General features: G+C 41.5%; 1 protein-coding gene and 1 long non-coding RNA gene across 3 annotated transcripts in view; one reads left to right on the top strand and one right to left on the bottom strand.

The window, feature by feature from the left end:
* The window catches only part of LOC146685067 (arf-GAP with coiled-coil, ANK repeat and PH domain-containing protein 3-like), a 70358-nt gene that overhangs the window by 17467 nt on the left and 33064 nt on the right, over positions 1-19827 (top strand). For both annotated transcript variants that reach the window (XM_085444477.1, XM_085444476.1), the window contains exons 2-4: positions 10071-10128; positions 16592-16711; positions 17399-17452. In XM_085444477.1, the coding sequence (XP_085300603.1) occupies positions 10071-10128; positions 16592-16711; positions 17399-17452 (232 nt within the window). The remainder of the gene's footprint in view (positions 1-10070; positions 10129-16591; positions 16712-17398; positions 17453-19827) is intronic.
* LOC146685066 (uncharacterized) overlaps positions 5942-19827 on the bottom strand; it is a 49760-nt gene continuing 35874 nt past the window's right edge. Inside the window, exon 3 of the long non-coding RNA XR_014917228.1 lies at positions 5942-6532. This is a non-coding gene — a long non-coding RNA (uncharacterized LOC146685066). The remainder of the gene's footprint in view (positions 6533-19827) is intronic.

Raw genomic sequence — 19827 nt, 5'->3', positions numbered from 1 at the left:
ACTAACGGAAGAGAGAGAGAGCATAAAAAATCAGAATCTGTCATGCACAGCTTGCAAAGTTTGATTGGCTTATGTGTTGGCGTTTTTGTTCTTGCAGTCTTGTTTTTCCAGTAATTTTGCAGATGAAGCCAGTTTAGCCACTGTCAGAAGTGTAAAAGTTGTATGAAACCTTCTAAGGCCTTGTAGAGACATTTTTGAAGTCTAAAAATAACCATTATGATACTAAAGAGAGGATGATTTAAATCAGATTTCACCAAAAATAAAGACCGGAGGAGCTAACACACTGAATACAAATAGATATGGGAAAAACACATAAACACTAATACCTCAGTTTTATGGTTTTACATAATATTTTTCACTTTTTAAAAAAATGTAACATTGTAAAATAGACAGTTTTAATACAGATTTGCAGATAGTCCACATATGTTGGCAGGCTTGCAGATAGAAGTGAATAGATATCATGTAAGTCGGGTAAAGTGGTATTAAGTTGTATGTTTTAAAAGAAAAAGTGTGTATGTGTTCCGAGCTGTGAGACCATTAGACTGTGTGTGGATGTGGCAACATCATCTATCTTTTATATCATCACTGTAGACGAGATCGCTCACCAAGACTTGGAGAGTAAATTATGATGGATGGCCGTCTCTAACCACAGCTGGATCAAAAACCAGCAATAAAAGTTGAATTTGCTTTTTTGTGAACTTTTTTAATTACCTGTGGTTTTTCCTGTGGAGTCAGAGGGACCAAATGAAGATGTAATTGCCATTTCAGAATTAAAAAAAATATTAAAGAAACAGTGAATATTTATAGTTTCTGACAGTGAGATGGTCTTATATTAAAAAAATAATGCAAATGCTAGTATAAATGAGTCCCTGTGGTATTACTGTTGGCATTCAAAAAGTCGTTAATGCTTCTGTTTGAATCTTCTTTAGTTTCTTTCTACGCTGAATATTTTTCGCTGTGCCTTTCCATCTCTTTCTGAGGAGAAGCTTCAAGCTTCGTGCTGCTTCCCTCAGGATTTATGTGCTGTGGTCTGTGGTGTTCGGAGGAGTATCACACAGCCAATGCAAGCACGAATGAGGGAGAGCTGGCATGGGTCTGGCAGAGACAGAGGAAAAGGAGGAGGAAGTGGTGGTGATGGTGGAGGGAGCAGACGAGCAAAAGTTCAGCCACAGCAGGCAGACTGGTCATCTGAGGTGGAGCGCTTAACACGCAGCCAGACTCTATCCCACTTGGCTAGAAAAAACATCAGGTGTTGGTTTTGGAGAGGTCGTGTGCAGTCCAGATATCCTCCCTATCTCTTCACCTTTCTCTTTTGCTTCTCCTGGCCTTTGTTTCTGGGCCAGACGTCTCTCAGTGGTCTCAGCGGAGATCTGATGGCGGCCTATTAGCAGTGAGCTCAGCTGGGCTCCACATGCATACAGTGTGATAAGTTCCTGACATCTTATCAGAGTTTTGGCTCTGGTGAATTCTTTACAGTGAAGTCATAAGGGAGGAACGGATGATAGACGATCATATGAGAGGCTCTGACACTCACAGAGCAGCTTTAACTCAGTCTGCCTTTCTTTGGGCTTCACTGAGCCCCTGCGATCCCAAATAACCAGCATCCTGAAGCTTATCCCGCTGGATCTGTTAGTTCAGGTGTCCCCTGGAGCAAAATACTTATCTTCACCTTCAGAACTTAAAAATGTGATACCTGCAGAGGAATTTGGCTTTTACAGCAGTGAAATAATAGAATAAAACAAAAGTAGTAGCTCACACTCACTAAATTAAAATCTGCTTAATGTCAACAATGTCTAATGTTTATACTGGTCTTTTTAACTAAAGAAACACCAACATCCTTAATTCCAACGCCCACTGTTAACATCTTTTTTGACAGTGAAGAGTAGAAACAAAGTTTTCAAAGAATGAAACTCAATATAATTAATAAAAGAACATGCACTGAAGCTGGGGATTCAATATTTGGATCTGATATCAGTTTTGATCTTGAGCTGACTAACATAGTCCATTTGTTATTATTGTTTTATTGATTAATTGCATTTTAATGGTCCGTGCCTTCCCTGAACTTGACACCAGCGAGTTTCCATACACAGAGGCAAAGATCAGAGACTTGAAATCGTTTGGTGATCTCTGTATTAACCCACTAAATGAGTGGGTGGGCTTGGAGGGCAGTCTGTCTGCCAGAGTTGGTGAATGGTTGCCACTCAGCTATTTGGCTATAAAACAGATATTTGGTGGTGGGGGTGAATGCTTCCCTTCACTTGCAGAGTATGCCCTGAACGTGCTCCTATCTGGATACATCCACGTTAACCCAGTGACAGCTCACACATCCAGTACATGTAACTAAATCTCTACTTTCAGCGATGCTGCAATTGAAGCATAAATGAGTCATTATCGCTGCAGCAGACACGTCACTTTTGCGAAGCCATTAGCACAGATGTGTGTTCCTGAAGAGGGTTTGGGGGTTTAATGCGGCGACGCAGTCAGCACAGTCTGTGGCAGAAATTTGAGCTGAGCTGTTGGAGAACAGAAAGCCGTTCAGTTTAAGTATGAGTGACACATCTAAGCTTTCAAGTGGAAAATAAAGGCAAGGCTTATGAAACAATAGTCAGGGCTTTGAACATATGTTGGGAAGGGTTTTACTGCAAACATCTGAACTCCCTCTGCACCGTAAATGATTGGGTTACTGCAGACCGTAGAAAAGCACAAGTCTTGGTAAAAGATGAAATAAATGTGACACCAACTGTATGAATACAAAAATCTCTACGGAGGTCACAGGGTTTTGGTTGGTGAATGCATCATTGGTTGTAGTTGTAGGTCGCTTGCTTACCCCGACTTACTCATTGGCTGCTTCTATTCCTCCTCAGCTTTATGTGTCACACAGCAATAATAGTCCCAACTCAAATAACATATCACGGGAAAAAATGTAGCATTCTTCCAACATGGTGATTCATGAGAAGGAGAAAATGTTCAGACAGAACTTTGCCTGTGGTCATGTATGTGTACTTGTCAGTTTAGTTCAGTAATTGTAAACAAATGATAGGTTTAATCACCATGACATCACTGATTAGTTTGTGGACTTCCATTTTACAACTTTGACTCTTGGTAATATGGCCTAACAAGCGAAAGATCCCTTGGTTTTATTATGGGAGGAGACACATCCCATTGGGGTGGGAAGGGCATCCGATGCGAAACATCTGCTAAATCAAACATATGGGGTACCTTCTGTGGCGAGCCCTTATGAAAACCACCTGGTTTTTGTCATCTTAGTTTGAAGCGACTGTATTGATGCATTGCACAGATTCAGATCTGCTAAATAGATAAAATACAAATTAAATACTAGAAACTGACACCAAAAAACCTGGTGTCTGACCATCGTCTTGCCATCCATCGCCGCCTCCAACTAATGCATTATTTTTGCAAAGCAGTCTTTAAAAACTGAAATAACATCACATTAAAAATAATCAATTTTAAAAAGGAAAAGCTATCATTTGCAGAACAGAACATCTTATTATCTCTAGCTCTAGTGTTTTTGGTTTTTAGAAAGGCTGCAGTAGAGGACACTCAGTGCTCCAGCATTGGGAGAAATCCACAGTTTGAAAGTCCTGCCAGTCATCTCTCAGGGGAAGTTATTTTTGAGTTAGAGCTCTGAAAATGGACTGTGTAGATTTATATTTAATGGTCAGCATGGCATAGCCAGGGGTGACTCTGTGATCTTGCTTTTAGCTCACGCAGTGAGTGGTCTGGAAGAGCAAGAGGGGGGAGGGGGGGGGGGGGGGCAGAGGGCATTAGGAGCCATGCAGCTAAAAATAACCTAAGTTGTAGCTGAAGGGGGTATGCTGAGTACACTCACCCTCCCTCCTCCAATAATCAACCATTCAGCCATGCAGTCCAGCCTCAATTAGGGCACTAAAGCAATCAATATTGTGACAAAATGCAGTTTCTCCAGACAGAAAGTGCTCCATCACCGCGCCTTCAGACAGACTTACAGATACGCTCGTGCCGTCTCCAGTCCCTCGTTTCCACTCCTTCATCCGACCCCACCTTTCCTCCGCGCTTCACTGGGGTTTGAATGATGATGCGGACATGCTGAAGAGTGTGCTGATTGTTGATGATCACTCAAAGATAACAGTGGGTCTATTGCACAGCTGTGTGCTGACACTGCTTCATCACTCAGTGGCTAATTCATCCTCCCAGTGGGCTTGCTGTCTGGAGGTTTAGCCGCAGGTTTTGCCCCAGCTGGAAGACGCTTGTCGGTCTGGTTGAATTTTAGGGGTCATTACATGCACCCAGTGTTTGCAGTCTCTTTAGCATCCCACCTGCTTGCTGTCCGCCCAGACCACCAGGTGGCTCTGCCTCAGTGTCTCCCTCCAAAACACAACCCTCTCTGATATGAATGCTCATCAGCATCACACACAGCTTCACACACTGCAGCCAAAACAATACATTTTAACTAACGCTGAAGGTATTCCTTCATCTCCATTCCTTTGTTGTGTTACTGCAAACCTGTAAAAATACATTTTCTCTCACATTTATTTGAGGACTTTTTATACTGAATACTTGACAGGTTAAGATCCTGCATATTATTCATATTACAAGTGCAAATAGGTGTTTCGAAGCCAGCTGAGACACGTGGTGGTTGGCAGGACTCATTTCAAATGAGTCCATCCTGCTGGGGACCCACCACTCGTGAGAGGAGCTGTTGGGATGTGGTGATTTGTGGATTAGGTTGTCTAAATGTTTAAATGTCCAGGCTTGTAACAGTAAGTCAGGATTCACACTGATGTTCATTCAATGCTTGATGGCAGGCGTTCCTGACATTTTGATGGATGTTTTTGCTGTTGTGATTGTCATAGCAACAGTAAACAATCATCACAGGTAAACTGACTAACTTACTGCCATAAATCTTTACATATCACCCTATTTTTGAAACTTTTGCACTGGCTTCCTGTTGGATGTAGATTTCAGTTTAAAATCTTGGTTCCCACTTTTCTCCAAACCAGGTTCTCGGATCCCTGGATAAGAGCCTTCCTGTGATTCTGTGTAACTGAGGGTGATTGGGACTTCCAAATTTTAACTTCCAAACTTCGGAACAGCTTCCCACTCTCTCTTTGCACCTGTGACTCTGTGACAGCCTATAAAGAGCAGCTTAAAACTCACCTGTTCAAACAGGTTGTGTTTGTGTTGTTTCGCTCGGTGTCCTGTGTGTCTGTTTTGCCTTTGGTGAGGGATTCACACATCTTTACCAATTAAACTTTCCTGTAATTTTCAGTGGGCTGAATTGGAACGTCTGGTGGATTGGTTCTGGTCCCCAAACCACACGTTTGACAGCTGAGGTCTAGAATGATTGTGATGTACATGTTACTAATCTGACTGTTTCCTTTCATTTACTTGTAACAAACATGTTATTTCACTGTAATGTTTATGTAATGTTTTCAGTGGAATATGATTAGAGAGAAAGGTTGTTGTAAAGAGAATTATCGCTTCAATCTGCAGCTCTTGCATTAGCATTTCAGCTTATTGTTTTCCTGTTTTGGATCACGGTCTCTGCTCTTAAGCTGCTGCAGCAGCTGTTCTTGAGATAAAAAGCTCCAAATAACCTCGGTACACGACTAAGACATAGTTAGAGACCAGCTGAACTGACATCTTAACCTCAGAACCCAAAGGTGGACACAAAAATAACCTGGTTTAAGTGAAGGATGTGACTAAAATTTTCCACCACTGCTGTCTGAACTGAAAACATTTTCCCTGAGAAGATACTTTAAACCACAAAACAGCTGGCCAGCATGGACATCACACTTATTTACCTTCCAGAATTTCAAAAGATCTCCGTTTAGCATCAGGTGGAACTGGTTAAGACGTGCAGTGGTTCTCGAATTAACGAGAAACAGAGGTGTTCTGTGACTTTGGGCCAGTAAAAGGCACCTCAGCCTCTCCCCTGGATGCCCAGTCAGCACGCCACCAGCCAGAAACCACCAGACCTGCAGCTTGCTCAGCACAATCTCTGTGTTTATTATGTTTTTACACCGTGGCTTAACTACACGGCTTCATGTCGGATGAATGTTTTAGACGGCGTGTTTTAAATGTACTGTGGGTGTTGCTGTTGGGTCTTAATCAGCCATTAAGGAGCGCCGTGTTTACGTGAGTTGATTGGTGGCGTCTGTGTGAACCACATCTGGATGTACTGCTGTTTAATGGGCTCCCGATGAGGTTTTAATGGAGGTGGTCTCTTGTCGCTCCAGCCCTGTAATGAGTCGCGTAAGGCACTATTTGGCTTCCCCACTCCTCTTGGTGTGAATGAGGGTCAGCTCACAAGCACATCAGGGACTTCTGCGGCCCACTTAAGAGACGGTTACCGTGGCTACAGGCCCGAGGCTCCATCTGCATGTATTATAGGAGGCGTGTGCATTCAGAAAAAAAGGGGAGTGGGGGGGGGATACAGCTTGGAGGGAGCAGCTGTCCTACGAGCCGGTCTCTGCACATCTGGGACGGCTAGCTGGGGTGTCACCACGCTGTACCCGAAACTCGTCCATCACTGCAAGACACACATTGTTCACATTATGGTGTTGTTAGACCAGCGTAACTGAGGTTTAATGTTTGTGGCATCTTTTGTGTTTGTGTACACGATGTTTTGAGAGGATTTTTCCACTTTGCCCAACAGACTGGAACTGAAACACTTGGTTAGTTTCAGTCATTTGTTATCATGCCAAACATTCTGAGGTTTTCATTTTCCATGATCAGGGTTTTTGCCAGCGTTTTGAAAGCCTGGCCTAAGTTGACCCCCCGTCAGGCAGGGCTAAACATCACAGATTTCTATTTATTAGACAAAACCTACAAACATTACATTGACTAACCTGTGATTTCCAAAAGTGTGGGGACTATCATGGTACTGCAGGTGAGCCAGCAGAAGGTATTTTCAGCTTTTAATTTTCAGTTTTGACATTTAGTTTTAAACTGTAGACACAGAACTAGTGACAGCAGTAGGATATAAATAAATGGCACGTTGGTTTTAATTTTCCGACCCATTTTTGATCCTGAACTCGCCTTGTATGTCGTGAAGAGAAGAAGAAAACTTAAATTGAGCAGAAGTAAATCTTCTTTGGTTTATCTCATCAAACAGTTCAGATGTCCCATTGTAAATTTTGTGGTAGGCATTTTTTTCCCCAGTATTTTTCTGTATTTTATCCAATAATCAGTTAGTGGATTTAAATAATGAGTAGCAGATAAAGCCATAATGAAAAATAAGCTGGTTTGAAGGGTTGGCCTAAGCCCAGTGGTCGACCTTGATAACCACAGCTTCTACTCTCACCACATGAAGGATCATCTGAACATCCATCCACCCATCCTTCATCAATCTTGAATCTTGGACAAAATGAAACATACAATCTTTTCAGCGAGCTCTGGTCTTCCCCTGATTGGGATTCCTTTAGACTCGAAGAAACAGAGACCCTTATATTCACAGTGTTGAAGTACGCCGATTTCACGGATTCTTTTTGATGGTAGCGATCAGGCGGAAACTTTTACTTCCAAAATCAGACGTCTTTATTTGCGCTTAAAATAAATAAAATACAGATGGATCCGGAGACCTAGCTAACTAGCCTACCCCCACTACGTCTAGCGAGGTCTGGCTCACAACTGGAAGTCAACACAGTCTTATGGGTTTGGTGTCCCGCCCATTGTACCCCCCCTTCAACTGTCCTGCCTGCGGTCTTCCCCACTTCAGCACTCTAAACAAAATCACCCAAGTTTAAGCATAGCTTTCTAATCCTCTCTACCTACAATGAAAAAATGAAAGCATGAGTACATAATCACATTTCCCACAAGCACCCTTTCTCACAACAGCCTCATTGTTTTGGTTACTCCAAAATAATGAGATTGGTTACTTCTGAGAGCACATGACCATAGTTGAGGGTTACAACATGATGGATTGGTAAATCAAAAGCTTCTCCTTCAGGTTCATCTGTTGCTTTACCGCAGCAGACATGGCCCAAAATACAATACACCTCACGATCCACCTCACCAATCACCCTGAGAAGTTAACTACTTTTTTTAGGGCAGCAAGTCTGCTAGAACAGCTGCTATCTATTTTTAACCTTATCTCGTTTCTTAATAACTCACAAGTAGTCGATTATTATAAAAAAAAAAACCCCACCCTAAGCATCTAAACTCTTCTGTGGACATTTGCAAATAAAACATGACATTAAAATCAGTCCCAAGAACTGCTGGAGCCATGAACACATGAGGAGAACTAGCCTTTTGAAAAGCGAGCGCCTGCTAAGCGCTGCACTATCACATTTTTTAAAAAGAGCAGCTTCTAAAATGACATCAGCAATGAAAACAGTTTCGCTCACTGGCAGATAATCCCTGGGCGTGGTTGGGCTCAGAGCCGTTCAGCAGGAGATCAGTTGAGGTTACAACAGCACGTGTCCACATGTGGAATAATATGGTATTGATTATTTAGGTAATGCATGTTTCCATTCTGCACGAGTTAGAGCTTTTGACAGACATTTCCTCTCTGGAGCATTTCTCTCCCCCAATCCTCTCGGTTATTAAGGGAGTAGAAGCTGTGGGGGTTGGAGAACATGTGCCATCCTCCGTCCCATGAGCTTGTTCAAGCGGATTAATCCACCAGTGGCCAGAGAGGAAGAAATGAGTCGGAGATGTCTATTCTGCCAGCCACGACTGCAATCTGATGGAGCTGCTGTGCGATTCGTAATACAACATTGATATAAAATTTGGAAAAGGAGTCCTGTGTGTAAAAAAAAAAAAAAAAAAAAAAAAAAAAAAAAAAAAAGTGTGAATTGTCAGACATCTTTCTTCTTTTCCCTCGCTCTCACACCTCCTGCCCTCCATCTCGACCTTGCTATACAAATTTGCCATGCAAACAACACCTGTTGTTTACTGCTTTCCCTCTAAGTCTGTAGATATTCACATCAACTATGAACACATTAGATTTCTGACGGGCGGCTCAAGATGGCAGACGTGCTTGCGCTTGGGTAGACTGATGCTAATGGTAGTTTGACTTGTATGCTTACCTTGTGCGTTTTAACTCCACTGGATAATTCCAAAACGTCACTCCCTTTTTTCATTTTGGCTCAACGTGCATTAAAGCAACAAACGATTTTGAGTCTTTAGGGGTGAGCAGTAATGCACATTTGCTTGTAAAGGTGGTTAAATTGAGCAACCAGGCATCCAACAAGTCCTTATCATTAAACAGTGAAGGAAGACTTCAACACACAGCACTTCCAAATTGCACACTAGCACTGGATGAGCCAGTTCTCCCAGATTTGAAATCCCAAACAGGACAAATCAGCTGTGCTCAGCCATCTGCAAACACAGAATTTGGGTGTAATTAGTTCTGCTGGTATTTGGCGGTAAAGCCAAGTTTTAACAGTGTGTGTGCTCTAGGCCTCATAGATAACTGTACAGCTGCTTGGATATTTGTGTTGCCTGGAACAAGAGATCCAGTCTGACCGACTGACCAACATTTCCATCCCTGGGGTTCACGCTAAAAATTGGAAAATGTGACTACATGAAGAAGCTTTAAACCATCAGCAACAGGAAGCACATACCGTAACAGATGAGCGGCACATAAGGGCGGTGAACGTAGACGTGCTTGCAGCGCACATACTCTGACATGACCTCAGCATGCGGAGGAGCCTCTGAGTGGTGTTCATAAGGCCTGTGTCATGCTGCCTCTGGGTGTAAATCACACGTCTCTCAAGGGTGGAGAGGGGAGCTCCAGATGCGGCTGGGTGCGGTTTCAGTGTTGACAGTGAGTAGGTCGACTGGGGGTTGTGTGATGAGCCAGACAGCTATGTTCCCCTCGCTGCGGAGAGACCATGTCTATCACTTTGTTTTGACAGAGCTGAGCTGCTCCCAGGATGGCGTCTCGCTCATTAAAAACACACCCGGAGTCTCGCCTGGCTCCGCAAAACTCTGTTTCATTTCTGGGAATGTGGGGAATAATAAGACTATTGCAGATCAACTGTTTTCCAATAAGTTAACATAATTCAATTTGTTACACATTACCACACGTGTAATAATGGATTTTTCCTGCTTTTATTTTTCAGGGCGAATATTGATGAGGTAGAAACAGAGGTGGTGGAGATCGAGGCAAAACTAGATAAGGTAAGACGGTTCTTCTAGTTAACTAGTTAACATACAAAGATGATGCTGTAAGATGTTGTGAAAGGGAAAAATGTAGTGCAAATTGTCTTAATATTTATGTCTGTGGGCTTTTTTTTTTACTTCTACTTGTGTCTTGCCTTTGCTTCTTTCCATAAAGAAGTTATTGCGAATGAAAGACTGAAAACAATATTGGATAAACAAAGTAAGCGTTCTATAATGTTTTCAGTTTTCCCAGTCCACGCTGTCAGTACTTGCTTTGTTTTTCTTGCTCTATAAGCAGTAAACAGAAACCAGGCCAAGTTTCAATAGCTTTTTCAAAAACGTGTTCAGAATAAATGAAACAGAAACTCGGCCCCGAGCACACCTGAAGGCACAAGACCTGCCGCCTTAAAGAAGCCAGTCCGGTTTTATGAAGCTTAGGGGCACCAACGTTTTTTGGTGTGTGTGTGGTTTTTTTTTTTTTTAGAAAAGCAAACATAATGAGGTCATGGCATTAAGTGTCAGTGTGGCAAGCTGTAAGATTGCTGATACTAAACGTTCACTTGCAACATTTTTTCAGCTAAATCGTCCAGTCTTAAAGATTGTGATTTTTTTTCCCTTAAAATTCAATCAAAAAGGTGATCTGAAACTCTTAAATTAGAAATCTCTATTGCAGATTTTTCTGAAAGACTTTGTAAAGACAGTTTCTTTTATATATATATATATATATATATATATGATAGATTGCATTTATATAGCGCTTTTCGGGGCCCTCAAAGCACCTTGCAATTCCAATACTCATTCACACACTGGTGGAGGCAAGCTGCAGTTGTAGCCACAGCTGCCCTGGGGCAGACTGACAGAAGCGAGGCTGCCATATCGCGCCATCGGCCCCTCTGGCCATCACCAGTAGGCGGTAGGTGAAGCGTCTTCCCCAGGGACACAACGACCGAGACTGTCCGAGCCGGGGCTCGAACCGGCAACCTTCCGGTTACAAGACGAACTGCCAACTCTTTGAGCCACGATCGCCTTTAGCGCTTGTAATCAGACCCCTAAATGATGCCAGTCATATATTTAGGAAGATTAAAAAAACAAGTTATTTTCTGTTTTTCTCTTTTTTTCTTACAAGGAGAATTTTTATACTTAAAAGTCAATATTTTGTTAATATTTATGTTAAAATCTGAACTATCAGAACTGCGTGTTTGGATAGTTTAAAAGTGAAGCAAAGCAATCTTTTACACTGCTGCCATCCACAGAGTTACACAGCCGTGCATGCACCTCTCTCCATGAGAGCATCTCAACTATATTTTTAGCAGAAATATCTCAGTTTGCACATTTGCAGAAGTATAAAATCATCTTTTTTTCCCCTTTAAAAAACCAAACTCTGTTGTAAATTAGAAACATTTGGAGAAGCCCACCTAGTGTGCCAAAGAAGCCTATCCCATGTTTTATGTTTTTAATTATTAATGAGGGAATCCTTGCAAACATACACTGACTGCAGCCCTGATTGGTAGAAATACTGCAGAACTAATGGCTGAAAAAGAGGAATTTTGGTCTCTTTCCACATTTTGTCACACTATATTGAGTTGCGGCAGACCTTAGCCACGGCCTGCCTATTACACACAGGATTATATCACTGTGTAGTGCCTAATCCCTTAGTGCTAACATTGCTAGCATAATGGACGGGGTATTGTTGCTCGGCCCAGTTGAAGAGTTCAGCTCAGGTTTGCTGAAACGTGACGTGGCAGCAGTGCAAGATGGGGATTACAGAAAACATCAGACTGCATGGCTTTCAGAGCGTGCAGTTGCCCTGTAATAAGGCATCCAGATGTTCCAGCTGTAATGCTCCTGTCACAGGTCCATCTGGTGCTGTTCTCAACCTAACCCTGACCCTGACTCTGACTTGCATGTGTCAGAAAGAGCCAGCGCTAATCAGGCTGTTCTTTTACTGCCATCATTGTTGGGAACCTCCATTGTTAGTTCATATACCAGACCACAGGCATTCCTGTCATTTTTAATATTCATCTACCAGGGTCTTCACAAAGATGCATTTAACCATCAACATACTCTAAAGAGGCTTACATGAAATTTGATCATCAGTTGTATAAGACTGCATAGTAAAATGGTAAATAATAAATTGCATAAAAAGCTAACTTCTTACGTGAATCTAAATATTTACATAAATATTAGCTGATAAGATTTGGGTAATATAGGTAGAAAAAGGTTTGTTTAACATTTAAACATATTTTCTGCATATTCCAGCATATAAAATAAAATATGTTTTTGTACTTACACTCACAGATGCTAATGTTTTGTCACTTTTTACAGAATCAAACTCAAAGTAATGTCAGTACTTCCAAGCATTAAACGCTGCATGGTCATACTCTCTCCCACGCTCCATATTATCCATGTTGATCTGCACACGTCTGTTGCTGCCACGGACGTCACGCGCTCGTACGTCATTGTCATGAGACACTCTCACAAACAAAATCGCGGTTTAGTAACACAGTAACGCAGCGTGCTAACAGGAAAGTTACAGTAATCGGATTACTTTTTTGCAATAGTAATCCCTTACTTTACTTGTTACTTGAAAAAACCGGTCCGTGAGTCCTTTCGTACCGAAAGTTGAGGCTTGGGTGTGAAATTTATAGTTTTCAGGGTTTTCAATCGTTAACTCGGTTTCCCTGGCTCTTTTTCCGTGTTGTCGTTGTGTGTCTTATTTTGAAATAAATATTTACGCGTTACCATACCATAGCTACCAGAGAGTATTAACTCATTCACTGCCAGCCATTTTCAAATGGCTGGCAGTGAAACACAACAAGACTTGCACCACATTTTTGTCTCACTGCGCAATCCCTTACGTGCGCAAACCCTGCACCTCCTTGCAGGTCTACTTTTACTGCTGGTGGGCTTCAGTTCAACTTACGTTGACTGCCATTGACGTCTATAGACGTCAATGGCAGTCAATGTAAGTTTTTCAATTGACGTCTATAGACGTCAATGGCAGTGAATGAGTTAAGGGGCAGAGAGGAGGATGTTACTCTCAGTGTTTTTGGCACATTTCAGGAGGATGCTGCTAAAAAAAGTTACACAATTACACAGTGAATTTGCATTTATTATTATATTTACAAAATACCACAGCTTTTGTCTTGGTCATATCATTTTATTTTGTTGTATTTATCCGCGACACCTGAAAGGCCGGTCCGTGAAAATATCGTCTGACATTAAACTGGTCCGTGGCGCAAAAAAGGTTGGGGACCGCTGCACAAGAGGACAGAAAAGTGTGTAATTCCTTACTGATTGAGAAGTGAGTACTGGACATTGCTGGCAGTCACTGGGTCAGATTAGTTGCAAAGAAGTATACGGTGCTGCATGGAAAACCTTGGGATTGTTGAGGTCACCTGTAGTTTACATTGCAGACCTGCCTTGAAACCCTACAACTCTGCAACCAGCTTGTTTTGAATGGTTGGCTTGCAGGACTAAGGCACAGCTTTTGCTTTGATGGTGACCAATATCTGTTTGTGGTTTGTGTTATAGTTTTTACTCCTGTTCTGTGAGTTGATGGCAAATTACGGGTGACTGCAGCAAATCAATCTCAAGGAGATTTTTGATGTGGCACTGTCTTTGTGAACAGTTACACCTAGCCAGCAACCACTCACTAGCTTATTGGAGACTACACAATGACTGGTTTCTAGGCCTGTGTGGGACTCATAGACCGCATGAAAGATGGACTCAGCTACCGCCTCCCATTGGTTTGTGATGAGGTGTTCACCTGTTTCTGCTGCACTAAGGGGTGGAGCTGACTGTGAAACTGAACCAAATCCTCCTTTCTGACTCCATCATAATCAGAATTTGCAAAATAGACTTCAGTATGATTTGAAAGTAGTGATTATGCACCTAGAGTCATCAGGAAAGCATTTAAAGAGGGCACAGAGTAAGAGAGCTGATGGCTCTGAAGTTATCCCCTTCTGGCTTTTAAAGACCTTTGGGAGATGCAAGTTTAAGGGACTTTTAGTCCCCCCTTCTTTTTTTTAAGACCAGGAAGCAATTTTATACTTTTGTTCAGTCTATCTCTACACAAATCTCTTTGCAAATCTATGGGGAGTGCTGCAGACTGGCTGTCTGGTGAGCTTTAGCAAGCTTTTTGTTAATATTATTAATAGCAGGATAGGTAAAGCCTTGTTTTCAGTCATAATGCTAGGCTAATGATGAGTTTGCTTATAAACCAAAGAAAAGGCCACATCAGATTCATGTCTGGTTAGCAGCTGGGAGGAAATGAGTCTTGCTGGAGAAGACGGGTGCTGAAAAGCAGAAAACCTGGCATTAGAACACAGAGTGAAAAATAAGAAGAGATTAATTTTCCTCTCATGAAACCAGAAGCTAAACAAAGCAGCCGTTATAGCAGACAGAAAAAACCTGCTGACAGAGAAAATGTTCTTGGAAATGCACAAAAACATTCATGCTGAGTTGCCGGTGTCTGCTGTCCATTATCCAGTCCTGGATAACATTGGCTCTTTTACATGCGTGCAGGGTGGCTAGCTGATGTCAGGGGCTGACATACGGAGCCCACCTGCACACACTGCCATATGTGAACACAGGTGATGGATAGACAGCACACATGCAGCTGGATGACTCCATTCCCGTCTGGGGCTCAGGTGCGATGACGAGCTGAAAACGCAGAGAAACAAAAGCTTGAGTGTTGTGACTCGAGCATGTGATGTTGAGTTATAAAAACCGCTGGCCTTAAGCGTGGATCGTACCTCAGTGATGGGTCACACGGAGCCTCATGTTAAGCAGACTTCTATTTACCACATAGGTGTTGACACATGGGAGAAAGTGCGATCTTTATTTACATTCAAGAGACATGCATGGACATGCAGTATAATTTTAACACCCGCAATCCAGTCTTTGGACTGTGGGAGGATCACCTGGAGGAAACCCACACAGGCAAACTCAATAGATGGCCCCAGCTGACCTGCAGGTTGGGCCAGGAATGTTTCTGTATTGCAACAGCGTTAACCGCTCAAACACGATGCCGCTGCCATGATTTTATTTTAACGTTGTAATTTCGATATGCTCTTTAGATGTCAACTGGCTTTCTACTAACCCTGCTCAAACTCATCAACACTCTTCTTCATGGATACCTGGAGGCAGGTCTTCATTGCAACACCTTCATATGCAAAACTGTCATTCGATGTTGTGCAATTGGGAAACACCATATGAAAACCAGGCCAAGATTTCAATCCAGAATTTTCTTTTTTTTTATTCAACTAAAATTTTAAAACTTAAATTAACATAACCAAAAGCAAATTCATATAAAATAAACAAACAGTATCCCTTCTTTGAATTATTATAGGTTAGCAATAAAGCAAATAGATAAAAAGACACTTGTACATATATTTGTAAATGATAAAACCTGAGATTAAATGCTTCGCTAGGTTTACGAGAAACTGAAAGATGGACCAGAAAAGGCTAATTTTGCTTGCTGGCTGGCCAGGTCGCATCCCCATTCATGTGCAACTGCATGAGCAGGGATTTTCTCATCACATCTGAGGTTTGCTAGACGAGCATTTAAGGGAAAATAGCATGTTTTTATTTGCAGTTTATCCATCATAAGTTGTTTAATAAACTTTACTTTTTTAGATCTGAGTTATACTGCAGAGAGTCGAGTTACAATAATAGATACTGGAACTATTATAGGATATTTATAGGAAAACAGCCCTCTCCTGTGATCTCTGTAAATCTCTGTTTATAGGCCTATTTGCTAATTTCAGTCAACATTTGAGAGGAGAAGTATCCAAGATATAGTCTTTGGCTAACGAGTTGTGATTGATAAGTTGCTGTCACACCATCGCTTTTAAAACCCTTAGATCAGGGGTCTCGAACTCCAGGCCTCGAGGGCCGGTGTCCTGCAGGTTTTTAGATGTGTCCTTGATCCAACACAGCTGATTTAAATGGCTAAATTACCTCCTCAACATGTCTTGAAGTTCTTCAGAGGCCTGGTAATGACCTAATCATTTGATTCAGGTGTGTTGACCCAGGGTGAGATCTAAAATCTGCAGGACACCGGCCCTCGAGGCCTGGAGTTCAAGACCCCTGCCTTAGATGGTGCAAGTGAACACGCGGATGTGGTTGCAACACCTGTGACTGAAGTTAGTTATACCTCAGACTCTAGTGTCCAGATGGATAATATCAAAAATTCAACCTTGATTTTTGTGCCAGGCTGTAAACATCTTTCTTTTAATTTATTTTATTTTTGACCATTCAAGACTTGCTCAGAGCGGTTAAAATGACCTCTCCTTCTTAAATGAATCCAGTTTTTTTTTTTTTTAGGCCTTGGCCTTATACAGATTCTTTTCTTTCTGATATACAAGGCCTGCCCATCGTCATCTCCTTAAGCTGAACTACAGCCCTGCTAATACGATGCGTGTGTTGAAAGCGTCAACATCTTTCATTTAACCCCTCGTCTGTCTTCTGTCCACAGCTGGTGAAGCTATGCAGTGGAATGATCGAAGCAGGAAAGGCCTATGTCAGCGCCAACAAGCTCTTTGTCAACGGCATCCGGGATCTGTCTCAGCAGTGCAAGAAGGACGTAATGATCTCGGTGAGATTCTGAAACAAAGCCTCGGTTTTATCCATCACAGACTTTAATCTGGTATTATTGGCCTCATTTGTCTTTTAGTCGATATGGTTGTGGAAGGTTTTAGCCTCAAAAATCAGCCAAAAAAAAAAATCAGCCTCTTTTAGCCTCAAAAAGCAGCTAATGTCCGAGGAGAAGCCTCCGACATTGTTTTTGTGTGAACAAACCTGATTACTAACAGATTAGTCAGCGAGGATCAAATCAGGCCTGGAAACTTACTTCTTGGCTCGACTCACGACTCCGGCGTCTTGAACTGTTTTCATTGCTACTGACATTAAGTACTATTAAAAGCCTTTTTGGCTTCAACTGTATGACTAATTGTGAGTTTCTTATTAAAGCCTTGTTCATATTTGTAGTTTCCATTGTAAACGAATAAAAATAAATGGCATGAATCAGTCCTGCAATTATAGCTCTTTTTCCTGTACATGGTACAGCTCAGTGACATTAACCAGCTTAGACTTACTTTTAGCTTTGTGGATCTTTTTATTTTCTTCCATGCAGAATTCATATAAATTATGGTTTTAGTTTCTGACAGATTTTATTTGCTTCTTTTATTCACAAAAATGAAACTATTGTGGCGTGAGACTATTATGAGAATTTTTCTGGATGTATTGTGCAGTTAAAGACTGGTTTTTGTTATTTTCTGTGCAGGAGTGCTTGGAAAAATGCGGGGAAAGCCTGCAAGAGATCATAAACTACCACATGGTAAGCCAGCCATGCACTCTATATACATTATACTGAGACAGAGTGGTATCATTCGAATTTTAACTGGCATTTAAGGCTACATTAGGGCCTTTTATTCCTTTTATTTTAACACTGATGGTCACTGAAACCATCTGTGGCTGCATTAATGTCAGTATATACAGCTCACACTGAAAGGCAGACACTGACAGTGTCTCCTTAGGTTGTTTTTATATGGAAATACTCACCAACGGGGCACCTTTTAATAAAGGTTGTGTTAATGGTTAGTGAATAATTAAATTATCCTTTACAGCTCATTTAAAGGCCATTTATAAAAACAAAATTACGGTTGCCAGGTTATTAAAATCTCCCATTGGCAGGTACTTTTCATTTCCTTTTAGTAAGCCTAATAAAGAAATCCTCCTGGGTTTCTCACTCACAAGTAAGCAATCAAATTTGTAGTTTAATTCAAGGTTTTAATGATCAAATAATGTTCAATGGTTTTAAATAGACAGATTTTTGTCCAGTTTTTCTGCAGACCCTCAGAAATACCACAGTATTTCAGTTATAATAATAATAATAATAATAATAATAATAATAATAATAATAATAATAATAATAATTATAATGGATTGGATTTATATAGCGCTTTTCAAGGCACCCAAAGCGCTTTACAATGCCACTATTCATTCACTCTCACATTCACACACTGGTGGAGGCAAGCTACGGTTGTAGCCACAGCTGCCCTGGGGCAGACTGACAGAAGCGAGGCTGCCATATCGCGCCATCGGCCCCTCTGGCCATCACTAGTAGGCGGTAGGGTAAAGTGCCCAAGGACACAACGACCAGGACAGAGAGCCTGGGGATTGAACCGGCGACCTTCCGGTTAAACCACATCTAAAGATTTTGACGGTGTGTAAACACCCAGTAATGCTTTTTAAAAAGATGTTGAACTTGGCCAGACATCTAAATAACGTAAAGATTTGGTAAAAAGTGGAAGGTGAAAAAAAAAAAAAGTATTCTCAAGTCAGTGAAAAGGCACACGTAATGTCTAAATAACTCTTCCTCCTTAACTCCTGAGTTCCTCATGTTGCTCCGCTGTGTTTAACTGTTTTAGGCTTGTACAAATAAGTCATAATGTAATAAGAAATAAATAACTAAATTCTATTTATGTAGCACATCTAAACTTACAATGGAGACATTCACACTGCTTGCGTACAGCGGCGCAGTAACAAGCTGTCCTGCATTCAGACAGTACCAGAGGTCAACAGTTCTCGAAGTGAAGTCTTCAGCTTTGATCTAAAAACAAAAAAGTCACAGTTGATACAAGTTGATATATGAACTACAACTGTGGGGATTAAAGACAAAAAGTAGCAATAAACAAAACCTGCCACTTCATACTGTATTATTTAATGCACAAGGAAGCAGTGGGAGCTTGCTAACACTGTCTCAAGTGGTAGTAGACTGATTGGAAACAACCAAGAAACTAACTTGGAAACTCCTGTAGACAGTAGTATATAGTATTATAGTAGAGGCCCCAGAATAAATTTGTGTGGAACTCCATATGTCATAATGGCTGATGCAGAGAATGTTTGATTTCCAAAGAAGTCTTAATATTATTTATTCCACAATGCAAAAATTCTGAGTGGATACACTAGAAGAGACAATGCAGATGGGGTTAAAGGCTGATATTACAGGAATAAAACTGTATTAGGAATTGACAAGAAGGATATTTTCTATTAAATGGGACATATAAGCAGTGTTTGATATCCAAGGGAGACTTTTTGAGCATGGTTGCAAAATTCAGAGTTAAATATATTCATAATAAAAAAGAGAAGGGGAAGAGAGAAGAGAAAGAGAGGGAGAGGAGAAAGATGTGTCGTCGCAGATCAGCGACTCCCTCCTCTTCCTTCACTGCCGATCAGGAAGCAGAGAAGAAGGTCAGCATTACAAATGGAGGCTTAATGGACTGAGTAGGTTGAACAGCTGCTTGACAGAAGAAGCCTTGTATAGCCTATAAACCTGTATGTCAGTGTCTTACAGGCATGTGTGCATGTCTGTCACTATATCATTATTTTGTGTTCTGTTATAGGTATAGGTAGGGCTGTTCGATATAACGATATATATCGGATGACGATATAAAAACATCTATCGTTTCATTTTACGCTATCGTTTGTTTCGTGGTGTCGCAAAATAAACTGTTTACGGCAATATTTTTTCATCGTTTTGATGGTCCCTGTAGTGGCTATATTAATTTCTTAAAGTTCTCTCTTTCATCCATCCATCCATTCGCGTCCGCTTATCCTTTTCAGGGTCGCGGGGAGCGCTGGAGCCCATCCCAGCTGTCATAGGGCGAGAGGCGGGGTACACCCTGGACAGGTCGCCAGTCTGTCGCAGGG

This window comes from Copadichromis virginalis, linkage group LG20 (genome assembly GCF_057382275.1).
Source record: "Copadichromis virginalis isolate Kocher_CV1m ecotype Utaka linkage group LG20, C_Virginalis_male_GT1.1, whole genome shotgun sequence".
In the NCBI taxonomy this organism is placed as follows: Eukaryota; Metazoa; Chordata; class Actinopteri; order Cichliformes; family Cichlidae; genus Copadichromis; species Copadichromis virginalis.
This window is presented reverse-complemented; position numbering and strand designations above follow the sequence as displayed.